We start from the raw sequence: 16,948 nt of genomic DNA, 5'->3' as shown, positions 1-16,948 counted from the left end.
GAGAAAAGAAGCACACAGATCTAAATCATCGGTAATATACTAGTTCAGTGGTTCTCAAACTTGAATGTTCATTAGAATTACCTGGAGAGCTTATTAAAACCTAGATTGCTGGTTTCCACCCCCAGAATAGGTGGAGGAGGGTGAATGTGGGGGCATAAAACATGCATTTCTAACAAGGTCGCAGGTGCTGCTAATGCTGTTCTTCTGGGACCACACATAGAGAACCATCTCTAGGTCTCAGACTGGGTTGTGGGTTCACTAGTGTTGCACTGCATTTGTTTTGAAATGAATATAGTTTAAAATTATATTCATATATATGAACATATATAACATATATATTTAAATTAGAGAGAGAGAGAGAGAAAGGATAGTCATAGACCAAAAATTAAAGTGTTTCACGAAGCAAGGATTAATATTAATCCAATTCTGGGCTCCAGAGGCATTCACCCCAAAAGAGGTAGAGTTCCATTACTAAAAGCAAACTTGCAAAACACTGCTCTACAAGTGTTGCTAACTACTTTGAGAAATAAAGTTGAAGGTTGATTCTTATCAGTGACAACAGCCTGCATTTCACCTCTCCGATCTCAACAATCTTTGGCACATAAGAAATCTACCTCCTTGGTTGGTTCAACAAAAATTGTTTAGAGAAAACATTCCCCTTACTTTGCGTGTTATTCTTCCCTCAAGTTCTCTAGGTAATTATTTTTCTTACTTTATACTTCCGCCTTCCGGATTTATGGTGTCTGCTAGGTTCTGAGATGGAATTTAGAGATTTCAGATCTCTACATTGACCAAGGCATACTGTGTCCAGTAACGTGCCAGCCACTGACTGGGGTTTGAGAAATGGCTGAACATAAAATTCTTGCCTCACAAGCAAGTCAGCCTAGAGAGGAAAAAAGATACACAAATATAAAATTACAACCCAAAGCAAGGCGTACAGGACGTTAGAGAAAGATTTATCTGCTTTCAGATCCTCTTTTAAATCCAGCTCCTCTAAGCTTTCTCGCGCGCTCCACTTAATCAGCCCCAACGTCCAACGCGGGCGCAGACAGGCAGCGCGCGCCGGGCGGCAGAGGGCGGGCGTTGCAGGCCCCACCTCATTGGCTTTCTGGCCGGCCGGAAGCGGCGGTGCGCTTCGGCTGCGCATGCGCCCCTCACACGTGCTTCCAGAACGCCCCCCTCCGCGGCTGCGGCCCGGCCCGGCCGGCATCATGGTGCATGTTTCTGTCCTGCGGATGCTAGGACGGCCGGTGACGAGAGTCGCCGCGCTCCTGGAGTACTCTAGACCACGCCAATACAGCTCGGGCCCTTTCCGTGCCCGCGACGATGCCCGCGACGCGCGCGCTTTCTTCACGACACCCATTTTCTACGTGAACGCGGCGCCGCACATCGGGCACCTGTACTCGGCGCTACTGGCGGACGCCTTGTGCCGCCACCGTCGCCTCCGAGTTCCCAGTGCCGCCGCCACGCGATTCTCCACTGGTACCGACGAGCATGGCCTTAAGATTCAGCAAGCAGCAGCCGCTGCGGGCCTGGCCCCTACCGAGCTGTGCGACCGAGTCTCTGCCCAGTTCCAGCAGCTTTTTAGGGATGCTGGAATCTCCTCTACCGACTTCATCCGTACCACCGAAGCCCGGCACCGGATCGCTGTGCAGCATTTCTGGGGATTGCTGAAGGCCCGAGGTCTGCTCTACAAGGGACTCTATGAAGGTTGGTATTGCGCCTCCGAAGAGTGCTTCCTGCCGGAGGCCAAGGTCACCCGGCAGCCGGGTTCCTCGGGGGATTCGTGTCCTGTGTCTTTAGAGAGTGGGCATCCCGTAGCCTGGACCAAGGAAGAAAACTACATTTTCAGGCTTTCTCAGTTCCGAGAGCCGCTTCAGCAGTGGCTGCGGGGCGACCCTCAGGCAATCACTCCTGAGCCATTTCATCACGCAGTTCTTCAGTGGCTGGAGGAGGAGCTGCCGGACCTGTCTGTTTCTCGAAGGAGCAGCCACTTGCATTGGGGCATTCCTGTGCCCGGGGACGATTCGCAGACCATTTACGTATGGCTGGATGCCTTGGTCAACTACCTTACTGTAATTGGCTACCCAAATGCTGAGTTCAAATCTTGGTGGCCAACCACCTCTCATATCATAGGCAAGGACATTCTCAAATTCCATGCTATCTATTGGCCTGCCCTCCTCTTAGGGGCCGGCATGAGCCCACCACACCGCATCTATGTCCATTCACACTGGACGGTTTGTGGCCAAAAGATGTCTAAAAGCTTGGGCAACGTGGTAGATCCCAGGACTTGCCTCGATCGCTATACTGTGGATGGATTCCGATACTTTCTTCTTCGGCAGGGCGTCCCCAACTGGGACTGTGATTACTATGATGAAAAGGTGGTTAAGTTGCTAGATTCTGAGCTGGCAGATGCTTTGGGAGGTCTTTTGAACCGGTGTACTGCCAGTAGAATAAATCCTTCTGGGACCTATCCAGTTTTCTGCACTACCTGCTTTCCTAGTGAGCCAGGGTTGGTGGGGCCATCAGTTCGTGCTCAGGCAGAGGACTATGCTTTGGTGAATGCAGTGGCCACTCTGCCCAAGCAGGTAGCCGACCACTATGATAACTTTCAGATCTATAAAGCTCTGGAGGCAGTGTCCAGCTGTGTCCGGCAAACTAATGGCTTTGTCCAAAGGCATGCACCATGGAAGTTGAACTGGGAGAGCCCAGTGGATGCCCCCTGGCTGGGTACTGTGCTTCATGTAGCCTTGGAATGTTTGCGAGTCTTTGGAACTTTGCTGCAGCCTGTTACCCCAAGCCTAGCTGATAAGCTGCTATCCAGGTTGGGGGTCTCTGCCACAGAGAGGGGCCTTGGAGAGCTCTGTTTCTTGCCTCGATTCTATGGACATCCATGTCCTTTTGAGGGGAGGAGGCTGGGACCTGAAACTGGGCTCTTGTTTCCAAGACTAGACCAATCTAGAGCCTGGCTGGTAAAAGCCCACAGGACCTAGAGACTTAGTTTTTAAATGGGCTTGTGGTAAAAAAGTAAATGTGTTATTTTCTTATTTTGCGTTTTTAGGAAAATTAATGTTTTCTAAAGTGTTGCATTATATGAACACATAAACATTGTCACTGTGATAAGAGGTTTGTAGCCTTTCAGGTGCCTACCCTCTAGTCTTTAGTTCTCTGTGCCTGTTAACCACTATCCTTTGCACACCAGTGTCTCTAAGATGTCTCCAGGGTGAAAGATGGTAGAGAGACAAGACAGCTTTGCTGATACTATTCCCATTGTGCCTCCTTCCAAATCACAGTTCATGTTACTTGCCCAGACTACCTCTTATGGCTAGTTTTTCATTGGCCTGGCCTCTGCTGGGCGAATTATCGAAGATTGGGGGTTGGAGGCCCCCTACCTCAGCTTTTACATGGTTGTCCTTCTTTGTTATATATGTTGGGTTTCCTATTGAAATAGGTTTCTTTATTAAACCTTTAAAAACTAGTGTCCTAGACAAGATGGTTTTGGCCCATGTTTATATTTTAAATTCTTACAACTATGACTCCCTACCTACTCTTTTAATAGTCTGAATAGCTGTGCTTTGTAACATTACACTTCAACCAGTAGATGGCTCTACGGTTTCACATATTTAATTACTTAACATTGACATTTCAGAATATTTAGAATAAATTTGTTTTCTGCTAATTTTGCAGAATTTAAAAATTTTATTGCTTTTCTTAAGGGAAAACTGTAACCACTGCTGTTTTACATAAAGCAATAAAAAAGATCAGAATCCTGTTTTTTCAAACTACTATAAAGGACATTTACTGTATTAAATGTTTAGTAAGCTAATAAGTAAATGTATCATATGTGTTTGGTCTATGATAAATTATAAAGTTCTTGAGTTAGTTGGTTATGTTAAAATTGTTAAACTTTAATAACATGTTTACAGGTATGATTTAAGAAATCTGTAAAACAGTTCAAAATGGCTATATTTTAATTTCTAAATCATAATTTTGTTACCACATAATTTACCTTATGTGATTTCTTTTGGTAAATCAGAATCTATAACACAATATAGACATTGTGGAATAGTTATAAATGTTAATATATTTACTTTACATTTTACTGATTATTTCTTTTGCTCTCTTAAGTTATTAAACTTGAAAAGTTTGTGAGTACCTTATTCAGATCTGTTCTGTTGAATTTGTTGAAGGTGATGGTGAAGGAAGGAAATGATCAGTGCTCCAGGAATCTCAAACTGGATTTAGGGATCTCTTCAAGGCTCCATAAGAGAATATCACAGAGAAGATGTTAAGGTATCAATTTATTCAATGACGACAACACATTTAAGCCAGCATTATATCTCATAGGTGATTGGACAGCTAGGCCAAAGTTTAAAAGGAGAACTTGCCTTGAAATATCCATTATAAGCATGGTAGCAAGCAGAGAGGGCTCACTGTAAAGTAAGCTACTGTACTGAAAGTCCCCCCAGATTCATTCTAGGTGCTACTGTTCAGCTCCAGTTTCTGTTTATTAATCAATATGGTGAGAGATTTCTGGTTGCTTGGAAACATTGCTTACTTAGAAAAGAATGCTTGAAGGCATTCTAAAGGTGGAAGGACCGTTTCTACAAATGTTCCTTCAGACCCTCCTCTTCATACTGGAGTCCTGGGCTTTCCACATGACTTGGTCTATCTATTTGCTGGGATTAGTAGGGCAGATTACTGGGGTGTATGAGGGACTATAGTCTCTCCTAGGGCTGGATAGAGCAGAGTTAAAAGAAATGAGATGTGTTTATATGAATGAACAAAAACAGAGTTGGATAGCCAGTGGTATGATAACGTCTGCTGTTGAAGTGCCTTGATAGCAACTTTACTGTTCCTATTATGAAAGGACATTCACTTCCACTTGAATGATCTTTCCTATAGCCTAGTGCTAGTAAATATGCTGGATCTTGGCTTGTTGGGTGTTCATAGTGGAGTTCCTTTTGTGCAGCTTGTCATTTGTAGAGGCACATAACTAACTGGCTACTAGAATATTTATGGTACCAAAGGGCACAAGAAAATAGAGGAACCAAAGAGGAGAGGGCATAATTAACACAGGATACTTTGAGTGAAGAAGTGGGGATCTGAGTTACTCTGGTAATAAGGAAGATGAACCAGTTGGGATTCTCTGTCAGGGGCAAGATAGGTAAAACAAGTATCCTTTGGGTACTTAGTTGATGTGTTCAGTTTGATCCAACAGTTTAGGAATGGCAAGTGGAGGAAAGGTGAAACTTAAAACTGAAGAGAGGGCATCTAATGGATTCCTTGACAGAACAGAGGTTTCTCCCAAACTACTATCTTGAGGCTCTTAAATTCATTTTGGGGTATTCTTGGTGGCAGAGTTGCAGAAGGTGATAGACCAGCTGTTCACAGCATACCATGTTAAAATAATAACAACTGTCAACTCAGTAGGCTACAGTCCTATCAGTGAAGTCATGCAAGAAGTTGTGGTCAGTGTATATATTAGGTGCATCACTATATATTGGAGAGCCATTCTACAGGTGAACTTAGAACTTAGGCACCTCAGAAGTCATAAGACCTATGGCTGGCAATATATGGAGATCAACAATAAGCAGGAACAACAAATAGATATAATCTCTGATTTCACTGATATCTCAAAGTTATTCTGGAAGTAGGCCTCATTATTTTTCTTATCGACCTGTATGACCCATACAGGGGCTGAGAAGAGCCTGATAAGTTGAATATTAAGTTGATGCAAAAGTACTCATGAAGGCCTGGGCTGGAATATGGGCCTAAGGCAGAAGTCCTTTGTTTCATAGTTGTACCTGTGGTTGACACATAGCTCTTTATTTTTAATTTTTTTAATTTTTAAGTAAGCTCTACAACCAATGTGGGGCTTAAACTTTAAAGCCCAAGATCAAGAGTTGTGTGGTCTGACTAAGCCAGCTAGGCACCGCAGGAAATAGCTCTAGATCTGGGAAGTTCCAAAACTGAAGTAAAGCCAGTGGTTGGTTAGGCTGGTTGGGCCTCCAACTAGGATGCCTTATGATCACGATGTAGCTTGGGTAGCAAGTGGCAGTATGAAGCATTTAGCAGATTACTCCTTGGGCATTATGGTATCGGTGGTTTCTTAGATCTCTGACTGCCCCACCCCTGGTAAGTATGTAGTTGCATTGTTGGCCAAGTTAATGTAACCTGGAGTTATGGGGTAGGCCATGCCTCTTGACTAAGACTTGGTCCATAAAGCTGCTATATGATGACCTAAAATTGTCTCCTGGAGGCAATTCCCCACTATCCATAGTTCTATCAAATATAGAACTGTTCCAGTTGGTGAGGTCTAGGTTGCTGTTAACCTTGGTGGGTCCTTGCCTTCATCCTTTGCCTGAGTGAATAATGAATAACATCAGTGGACCTAAAAGGGTGTGGACATATTGACAGCCATATGTCTATTTTTGCAGCACAGGTTTACTAGTTCTGAGAGCTTGAAGGGAGCTTGGGCATAGATTTGGGTAATCAAGAGCACAAGTTAGGGGAATCAGTCTTAGAAGACGACTTTGAGTCCCTTGCAAAATGAAAACAGTATGAAATATGTCATTTCAACACAACACAGCTGGTCCTGACACCACTTCTTACAGGAAGGAGCTTTATGTAGCATCGGTTATCTTTTATCAATAGGAACACACCAAATTTGGAGGGTAATATTGCTAGAAGGGCCAAACCATAACCAAGCTCATTAAGGTCAATTAGTAGGGATTTTAACCTTCTGAGAGAATGTCTTATTCTTTTTTGAGACAGGATAAGAGAAGCCCAGCCCAAGCTACTTTCCTCTGTCACCAAGAACGACTTTGAGCTGAGAGGAAAGGACTAACCAATTTAAGGGGAAATTGCTTGCTTTCTCTTAGTTTTTTGGTAGTCCTGGGTTACTTAGTATAGATCTTCTGAATTATGGGAACCACCTAACAGGGAATAGTTGACCATATTTAAAATACCCTGCTTAAGATTATATCATATTAATCAGTTTCTACTTACATTTTCATGATGAGGAAAGGGACTTGGGAAGAGCTATGGCACTGACAACTAGAAATTGTGTCTACTGTGTCTGTTCATGAATAGCTATTGGGAGTTTTAGTCATACTTGGATCTTCAAAGTAAGGTGAGGCTAAGTACGGAAGTTCCATCCTTGGCTATTAACTGAATTTCACCCCCATTTGGTTTATGGCACAGACTACTCACCATAGATTTTAAGTCCACAGCTCTTCACTTAAGAATCGGAAGGTATGAGATCTCAGGATGTTTCAGGAAACCAAGTGTACCATCTGCAAGAAGAAAATTATAGCTCCAAGGAGAGATGAGTCCTGCCTTCAAGTCATGAAGGACTTTTTTGGATGAAACATCTGCAGAGGGCATGGAGGACTCACTGGGTAAGCTGGAGGGACGGTTCTAGGAATAACTGGAAATGGATGATGTACCTTTCCTAGTATATGGAAAAAATGGTATATCCTCCCTATGCTACCATTCCTAACGCCATTCATGCCTTGTGCATGTATCCCTCCTTAGTTGACAGACATTGGTTTGTGGGATTTAACGTGAAGATGTACTTTCAAAAACTACTTTATGACTGACTTATAGATTAGAATTTCTGTTTTCTTAATTCAATACATTCAATAAAAACATGACCAATTGCACACTTTTTCTCAAAATATTTTAAAAAATGTAATAACTTTTATGTTGGAAAACATTAAGATAGTTTTAATAATTTGGCTTCCTTTGAGCTAGTCTAGAGGAGTCTGTTGGTTAAAAAGCTATAGATATTAAAAGTATAAAGTTAATAAGCATGTTACACTCTTTAGGTTAAATCAGTACAATAATACAAATAGAATGTATTTCTTTCAAACCAGATGAAAAGAAATGTTAAAGAAAATTCAATCCAAAAGAAGACAGGAAGGAAAAAGAAGGGCAAAGAAAATGAAAAAGATGGTAAAAGAAAACCCATAATAAGATAGAAATGATTTTAATTACAAATATTTCAGAATTGTAGTGAACATCAAAGGATGAACCTTCTGTAAAAGGACAGCAATGTTCATGCTTAAATTAAAAAGTAAACATTAACAACTCAGGCAACAAAAGATGTTGGCGAGGACACGAAGAAAGAGGATCTCTTTTGCACTGCTGGTAGGAATGCAAACTGGTGCAGCCACTCTGGAAAACGGATTGGAGGTTCCTCAAAAAATTAAAAACAACTGCCCTATAACCCAGCAATTGCACTACTAGGTATTTGTCCAAGGGATACTGATCTGGTGTTTTGAAGGGACACATTCACCCCAATGTTTATAGCAGCACTATCAACAGAAGTGTTCCAGATTCTTGAATCCTATAGTTCTCTAAATAAAAGTATGCTATCATAAATTTATGAATCTAAGCATTTTGAAGTAACATTTACAAATACTTTACATAACACATTTATCTCTAAGCATGAAAACATATCAATATTCAAAAGCTTTATTTGATTTGACTATTATAATAATAACAAAGCCAGATAATTTTATTAGAGCTCACAAACACTGAAACTTTTTCATTTCATACATACATTTTAATATAAATGAACTTATGAAAAGACTCATCTATTTACTAACAATTTAAGTTCTATAAATTTGCTGAACATTTATTATTGTATTGTTACATCCTTCCTAACAAGCCTGCAGAAATCAGATTAAGTGTCCTCTGACTCTAGTTATTACCAAAGTAAGTCCCACCCTGTTAACTAAAATGCTGCATATTGAATATTTCCGGGTAAACTATCTCCTACATGACAGTCAAGACATGTTCTAACTCCCCCTAATTAGAGATATTGTTATGAACTGCACAAAATGTCATATTTTAGATATTTAAGAAACGTAGCTACTATGTTGGACATGGGCTATACCTTGAAGAAGTGTGATGAAACCTGTATTTATATAGGTCTCTAAGCTATCATCTAAATTGTATTTTTAAAAATGTATAAAAAAGTATTAAAGGCCTTGCTAGCTTGGAAGCTGAACACCTACATATTTATTCTATGTTTTGAATAATTTCTTCAAACTATGTTTAAATTCAGGTTACAAAGTCCCAAGTTAACAAGGCATGATGGGTACTTCTGTAGTATTTTTTGCATGGTAGATTATGACTTGTTAATATAATCAGACTGGTACATTATAAAAGATATCCTATATTGCATTTTTCAGATTACCCTTAAAAATCGCTTACTAAAGCAATTTATAAAGGCTTTCATAAAGCAAAGAATCTTCAATCCTGGTAAACTGAATTTATTGCATTGGCTTTTTATATTTAAATTTCTGTAAAACTTACTTTATGGAAACTCCCTACATTTTTAAAAAGCAAACCTTTTATTCCTGAGTTCAGTTTCATTTAATAATTCACTACTGGAATGTAATTAAATAAATCAAGTAACAATGTGTAAAAAGCTTATTTTGGTATTATAGAAGAAAACCATAAGCACTAAAATGAATTACTGAAAATATGTATGGTTCATTGTGTGAAAACTGGTGGTTGCATTTTTATACCATTTTAAAATATGGAAGGAATATTTTTTGCTGAATATAAAGGAAACAATTTTTATGTTCATTATGATACTGTCTGACATAGTATTAAAAAGTAATTGTTAGTTAATAATCCTCAAACTAGAAAGATTTTTTAAAATTTAAATGTTGTCCACATAAAAATCAGCCTCTAGAAGGTAGTTAATTCATAACGAATTTTAAATAAAACATTTGGATGTAGCTGATATAATAAAATTAGTTTTCTAGCCTAAGGAGAATGTATAGGACTTCTTCATTTTTCCATAATTTATGGAGACCAACTTAAAGTAGAGCAATCCATTCAGGTGCACAAAAACCGATATAAATGTATAACTGTGTGTAATGTAAAAATTAGGAAATCAACCTGATCTTAGTAAAGCAAAGGAAAAATAGTGAAACTTAACTGCTTAACATTGAGAGTAATGAGAAGGGGACTAGCCAAGGTCAACCAAGTTATCAAAACCCATCATTGGTAAGTCTGTAGAGGTAGTTGATTTAAATATTCAACATGTGAAGGTAGGTTAAGTTTGAGCTCAAGAGTTTTAAACAAGTCATTCTCTAAAGATAGACACAGTTAGGGTACAGGCATAAAAATCTAACTGGTAAACATAGGATTTTTGCTTAATTTATTTTCATTTTTCCTTTAGCATAGACATTAGGATATTATATGTGTTATTTTCAGTAAAAGCCATTTTCACAAACAGTTGGATATAGCCTGAATAAAATAATCCTAAGGTTAACTTCGAGTCAGCATATGAATAGTGCACGAGAAATTTACTTGGCATTGGTAGCTTTTAAAAATAATTTGTATAATAGGTTAGCTACTAATAAGGATTTTAGAAGGTTTCTTTTATGTGTTGTGATAAAACATTCTGCAAGTGGATATTGTGTAAATTTCTTTGCTTTAGTATCAAAGTTAGGTAACAACAACAACAAAAAGATCCTAAATAGGATTAGCAAGAAACACATTGAGGGTATTAAAATCATCTCAAATTGTTGAAGTGTACTTTAAAATTATTACCCTTTAGGTGTTTTCTCCAAAACACCAAAGGAAAAAAAATCCATGTTTTTGGCAATACTTCATGTTAATTAAGCATTTCCTTTCTATGTTATCATTGGTCATTTCAGAATTATATGATGCTAAGGATGAGGGTTTAGTTTCCATATCTTTGTCCATTTTTATATCCTGACTTCTAGGAAAAAAGACCTTGATAGTTAAGAGCTAAAATTTATCTCTTATATGGTATTAAATATATTTTTGCTATTAATGGTATCTTACATTCTCTATAAAATAAGAGCCAAATATTACAACATTAGCATAACAGGATTTTTTGGGGGGTACATTAATGATTTTTATACCATCTCCATTTTTCTGTAATTTATATCTGGAAAGAAAACTAAGTAATACAATCTTTATAGGAATCAAATAAATGCACTATAATGTACATTGTACATTTTGGTAAAGAGCACAATTGCCTAAAATAAATTAACTAAGATAAATACTGCAAACAAAAAATTTTTCGAAGGAAAATGCAATTATCCTTAGACTCTTGAAATTTACAAAAGTTTTAGAACAAAAATGCCTTGTATGTACATACTTAGGTATGTACAGAATAAGCCTAAATAACAAATATAGGATTAAAATGAAAATGCCAGACAAGTGGAATATTAAACAGAGTGTTGTCATCTTATTTTTGACTCTACTTAATAGAATATAGGACCTTAACATATAGCATGTTACTTTCAGAATAAAGGCAGCAAAATAAAGTATTACCAATAGGTGGAGTGGCCTTAGGATGTGCCAGAATAATTGTTATAACTATGTTATTACATTTTACTCCTCCACCAGAAATATTTTGTCAATATGCCCCAAAACTAGATACTTTAATGGATAGTTCAATCTTTATGAGACACGATAAAAAAAAAATTAAGATATAATTGGGTTATCATCTTTCTAACATTATAAGGAGGTTTTAATATATAATTCCTACTCTTTTCCAACAGAAGTGTAAACTAGCTTTAGGTTTTGGAGTAGATGTGAAATTAAAATAGTGAAAAAAAAATAAGACTCTTATCCTAATGTGCAATCAAATTTCAATAAATGCTAGAATATATTTACATATAGTCAATTTAAATGTTGCTTATTTATATAACTTTTAATTGTTTTATTAGTAATCTAGTCTTGGAATATAATGTTTTTAGAGAAGAAAGTTGGTATATACATTAAATGGGGAGCATTTAAAGAAGAGTTGGCATGGCCATTTTGATTTTAAGAAGGTCTACATATTGTTGCATTTTTTTAATTATAAAAAACTTTCAATTCTGCCAGAGTAGACCGTCATAACATCTTTGTATTTAAAAGGTGAAATATAATGTTATGGGTAAGTTTTCTTCAAAGTTACCACTTTGAAAGGCTAGAAACCTCACAAACTAAGACTTGAATGAAAGATAAAAGGGAATAATGATAGTGTTACAGTATTAAAGGAAGACATATTTACTGAATCTGGGATGATATACGCAGTGAATGCTTATACTTGCTAAGATGGTATAAAACCCGTATACTTTCGGTATGGATGACAAAAGAGGGCCAGAAATAGATACAGAGATATATTTAAGTATATTTAAGAGCAGTGTCTACTCCTGTCATAGTAACTGGTATAAAATAAATGGTCATAGTATGACAGGTTTCCAGATATATTTTATATATAAATTATCTTTACATGTATTAATATCTGTCAAATTCCTAATGTAAATCTAGAGATTGAAATGTTTTATAAAAAATATTTAATGTAAGTAGAATATACACTAACCTATATTTAGAAAAGTCAAAATAATGTGGAAGCTAGAATCTTGTACACATATTCTCTCTCCAGCAAGAGTTTTTTTTTTAATTTATAATATTACAACAAATGTACTGTTGCTATTGTATATTCTGTATGTGGCATGGTTATGTCTACATACATGAAACATCTAGAACAAATCTGAAAAATCCAAACGTCGAAGGTGTTTTAAGTGCTTAGACATTATCATGTTGATAATATAGCCAGATGATGACCAAAGTTTTCAAACTTTATCAAGGTATTTGTTGTTTTGTATATACAACATTTTGTTCTATTTACTAAAATTATAAGTCTATCTTACTTAAGTGTGTGTAAATTAATAAAGGAAACCATGGTTTTCTCCTGCACCTTCAGTGTTCTGGCTACTTGAATTTTTTAATGCCCTTGAAAAAGCAAAAGGATTTAATGTTAGGTACATCCAAACCCTTCACATTTCTTATCAGACCACACATGGAGCTAGTTGTTTTCTATTATTGGATAAAATAGTTATCCAAGACTCTACTTAACAGAATCAGTTAAGGTGGAGTAAGAATTGAATTCTCTGCTCTGAAATCTCTCCTGGGATGAAAGTGTGGGGTTTGAGAATATTGAGGTTTCAAACCTACAGATGAAGGTTGAGAAAAGCTGCTTCTCCTAGACTGTAACCTTGTTTCCTATTAAGAGATTTAAAGAAAATTAGGGTTTTAATGTATTTTCAGTGGCTCTTATTTTATAATTAAGGGAAAGATTTAAAAAATAATATTAACTGGGCCTGGATTCTGAGGCTAGATGTGTTTTAGGAAATTCACACTATAATGAGTAGGTACGCTACCTTAAAACCTGTTCCTGGACAAGTCGGAAACATAGCGAAATAACAAAGACTAACTACTCAGGATCTGAGAATGGCCATATCTAATGGTATTTTTCAATTATTAGGTTATATTCTTTTGTGTCATCCCTGAACCTTGTTAAAGATATATCCAGAGAAAATGAGGGAATTATTAATAAACTTTCATGTTAAGTAAAAACATCCAATGAATAGACCTTGTGTTCCAACAAATGATTTTTATTTGATCCACTGCAGAATATAATGATTGTTAGAAGATACTGCTCTGTTCAAGATGGTGGAGAATAGGAAAATTTCAGCTAAGGTGTTTTTATAATGAGTAAATGCCTACTTCAGAGTGGCAGTGTTTAGCCAAATCCTGTTGCCTAAAAATTTCATCTTTTGTTCTTTCCTTTTCAAGTGATCTGAGTTCGAATATTTTGATTCAAGAAGAATGCGTGCAGCAAGCCTGAGTTTATCTAGTAAAGCTGATTAAAACTTTGGAAGTAATGTGAAGGCTAAATCAGTTGCCCAGCCTTAATCTGACAACAGAAAGTTAATACCAAGTGTTAAGTAGTTCTTCTAAAAACTTAAATAGCAACTTATATATAGTTAAGGGAAACAAACTGAAGCTTCTAAGATAAAAAGGCAAAATTTCTCTAAAGAGCCATGGTTGATTATATATTGTGCTTTCCCTGATATGGGCCCAGATGCCACTCTACTGACCTAGCAAGACTCTGAGAATGTCTACAACAACTTGCCAATGCTAGAATAAGTTAATTGTCAGGAGTAAGTCATAAAAACAATGGATAATTTTACGGCATATCAAACCTGGAAGCTTCTAGGGTTAAAAATGTTTTTAAATTGTGGGGTTACAGAGAGTTTATTCATATCACTTCAGGATACATTGTGAAGGTACAAAATAGTCTTCTAACCAGAAAAGAAAAATTTATGAAGTATTATAAAATAAGTTAAAGATATTTATCAAAATCAGTGTTTGAGAAAATTCTCTCTAATAACATCAGGCTGTATTTAACCTTAGGCCCTGTTATAGTTTTTGAGCTGAGGAGACTTTAGTAGGCAATTATGATAATGATCCATTTATCTTAGAAACATACACATTTTATCAGTATAAAGAGTGGCATGAGTTTGGCCCCCTGGATTAGGATGTAAAAAAAGAAAACTAGAATGGCCCTGTCTTAAAATAGCAAACAATATATGGAGGGTCTATACAAAGACAGATAAATGCCTACATTGCAATTATTAGCAAGAAAATGGAAAGGAAGAAGCAAAGCAACCAAAGGTTCATTTGTTTTTGTTGGCAGACTTTGTACTTCCAAAAACATGTGTAAATGTGTTATGTTCCCAAAATATAAAGAGTAGATGGCTCCACTTATAGGTGTCTTTTGCTTATCAGAGGGATTAAAGTTTTGGGGGGATAACTTAAAAGGCTTTTCTTCTTATCTTGTGTTCCTTCTTATATTTCTCCGAATGCTGAATTGCACGGCATTTTTGAAGAAAATTTTTGATTAACATCTAAAAATTAAATTCTGGGGCAATTCTGCTTTTCCCTTTTGTTAGGAAACTGTTCATACTAAAGTTACTTGATAAAAGCATGATTAAACAGTTTCATGTTTATCAGAATTTATTTGCTTTAGAATTGAAATATTTTCTGATCCCAAGTCCCAGATGGTTAAGGGATTAGAATAGACATTTTGTGTCTAAGATTTAATTTGTGTGAGATTTAATTTTAGTGATTCAATGAAAGATGGCCCATAACTCTTGAATGGGACAAAATTATTTCTGAAAAGTGCTTTCTAAGGATCTTCCCGTCTTAGTTCCCCTACTCCCCAGAAATCATTTGCCTCCTTACTAGTGTAATTTATTAGTAATAAAAGTCTGGATTCTACCACTTAATAGTTATGTCATTTTGGGCAATTCTCTTACTCTTTCCAAAGCCTCACCTCTTATAAAAAGTTGTCGATTATTTCTCAAATATATTGAGTGGACAGAATAAGATAATATATATATGTAAAGTGCTTATAAATTATAAAATGCTATAAAAATAAGTGTTATTCTTGCTTTGGAAGAATACAATAAGCACAATTTTAATAGACCAAGCATGATTTTATAGCACATTATCAACAGAGTTAATACAATTTTTATAAGGAATATTATCATGGACTTTAAATAATCTTCAATGACTAAACCAAAGATTTTCTTGAGAATTACCTCATTATTCTATACCAAATTTAGTTGCAAGGTTAAGTTACCAATTTTTAAGACTAATATCTTAAGAAAATTCCATAGTTGTAGACTTTATAGTTTTCAAGTTAATGTGATTCTATGATTTTGTGTTTATAACTTGGGAAATAGGCTTATCCTTAAACATATTCATTGAACTTATTTATATAGTTGTATAAATGGCTAAACCAGAAATCATAAAGCTTCAAGGGCTAAAGTAATAGAGTAATTCAGGCCTATCCCTTATGGCTTAATCCCTTTCAGACTATACTGTTTTAATCTCAGTGTAATGTTATATTCTTTTTATAATATTTTAATAGGGTTAACAACATTACAGTTTCCCTGGGACACTCTAGTTTATGCATACTGTATTATTAGAATTTCATTTTTGAAAAATAGTCTTTGAATAGGATGGTTTATAAGCCTATTAATATGATAATCTCTGTTGGTTCATATATACTTCAAAAATCAGATCATTTTAATTATTTTTAGTACCCCCTTTCACTCTCAAGTATACTGATTTAATGATGAATATATCATTTCCACGTGTAGTAAGAACTTGGAGCAGAGATTAGCAAAGTCAAGAAATTTCTGATTTCTATAAGGAGCAGAAGTGAAACAGAACTTAGTATGATTGGTAAAACATCAGAGGGCCTCATGCACAGGTTAACAGGTTTGATTTCTGTAAAGATAATAAAATCAAGTCTGTCTGCTGCTTATCAATGAAGTTGGGAGTGTAGTTTCAAAGGAAGTAAGTGCTGGAAAACAAGGACTCCTCTAATTTTGGATCCATATAATCGTATTTCAGAGAAGGTTAAGCTAACATTCATATTGGAACTTGGCAAATCTCTGAGTATGTAATTATTTCTGAGAAAAAATATATTTTTACACATGACTCTATTCAGCTAGACCCTATTACAAGTTTGTCTTACTATAATATAATGAACTGTACTTTATTAACAATAGAGACAAGATTCTTTTGAAACTGCATGACTTGAAATTAAATCATATCAGTGAAAACTATATTGTTAGCTACCTTTACCTACATGGAGTATGAATATGTTTGGTTTGAAGGATGTTTAATAAGAAAGAGCAAGTGGATGATTTCATACGAAGAAATGATCTTTAGAATGAATTTTGGATTATTTTCCCAAATAGTTTATCATTTAGAAGAAAATAAGAAAGCTAAATTCTCTGTATGGGTAAAGAGCATTTTAAAAAAGGTGACAATGATTTAGAAAGTATTTTTCAAGAAGCAAGTGGATGATTAAAATGAGTGTTATGTTTATATCCAAAATCAGAGAATCTTTAAAATAAATTTTTAACTTCAAAAATACAAATCCGCTGAAGTTCAATACAGAATGTTTGTCTTTCATTATTATTTAGGGTTGCACCTATGAAATCCTTTGAGGAAACAGGATAGCCTTTCTGAAATCAAGAATAAGTCAGATGTACAAAAATGTGTGTATTAAGTAACATTCTCTATAGTTGCATCAGATCTT

General features: G+C 36.1%; 2 protein-coding genes across 3 annotated transcripts in view; one reads left to right on the top strand and one right to left on the bottom strand.

Annotated features, from left to right (window-relative positions):
- Positions 1–7,277, bottom strand: part of RFTN2 (raftlin family member 2) — an 81,583-nt gene extending 74,306 nt beyond the window's left edge. For both annotated transcript variants that reach the window (XM_039219761.1, XM_039219762.1), the window contains exons 1-3: positions 7,216–7,277; positions 4,157–4,259; positions 713–883 (exon numbers count right to left, since the gene is read on the bottom strand). The gene's annotated coding sequence lies outside the window, so the exon portion shown is untranslated. The remainder of the gene's footprint in view (positions 1–712; positions 884–4,156; positions 4,260–7,215) is intronic.
- MARS2 (methionyl-tRNA synthetase 2, mitochondrial) lies at positions 1,182–4,043 on the top strand. The gene has a single exon (XM_039219760.1). It carries the CDS (start codon positions 1,212–1,214, stop codon positions 2,991–2,993), a length of 1,782 nt encoding a protein of 593 aa, XP_039075691.1. The 5' UTR covers positions 1,182–1,211; the 3' UTR covers positions 2,994–4,043.
- Positions 7,278–16,948: the final 9,671 nt, after the last annotated feature.

Source organism: Hyaena hyaena, unplaced genomic scaffold (genome assembly GCF_003009895.1).
Source record: "Hyaena hyaena isolate Hyena2069 unplaced genomic scaffold, ASM300989v1 scaffold_832, whole genome shotgun sequence".
NCBI lineage: Eukaryota > Metazoa > Chordata > Mammalia > Carnivora > Hyaenidae > Hyaena > Hyaena hyaena.
This window is presented reverse-complemented; position numbering and strand designations above follow the sequence as displayed.

Coding starts and splice junctions, on each gene's coding strand:
- MARS2 (XM_039219760.1), top strand. CDS start 1,212: ATGGTGCATGTTTCTGTCCTGCGGATGCTAGGACGGCCGGTGACGAGA.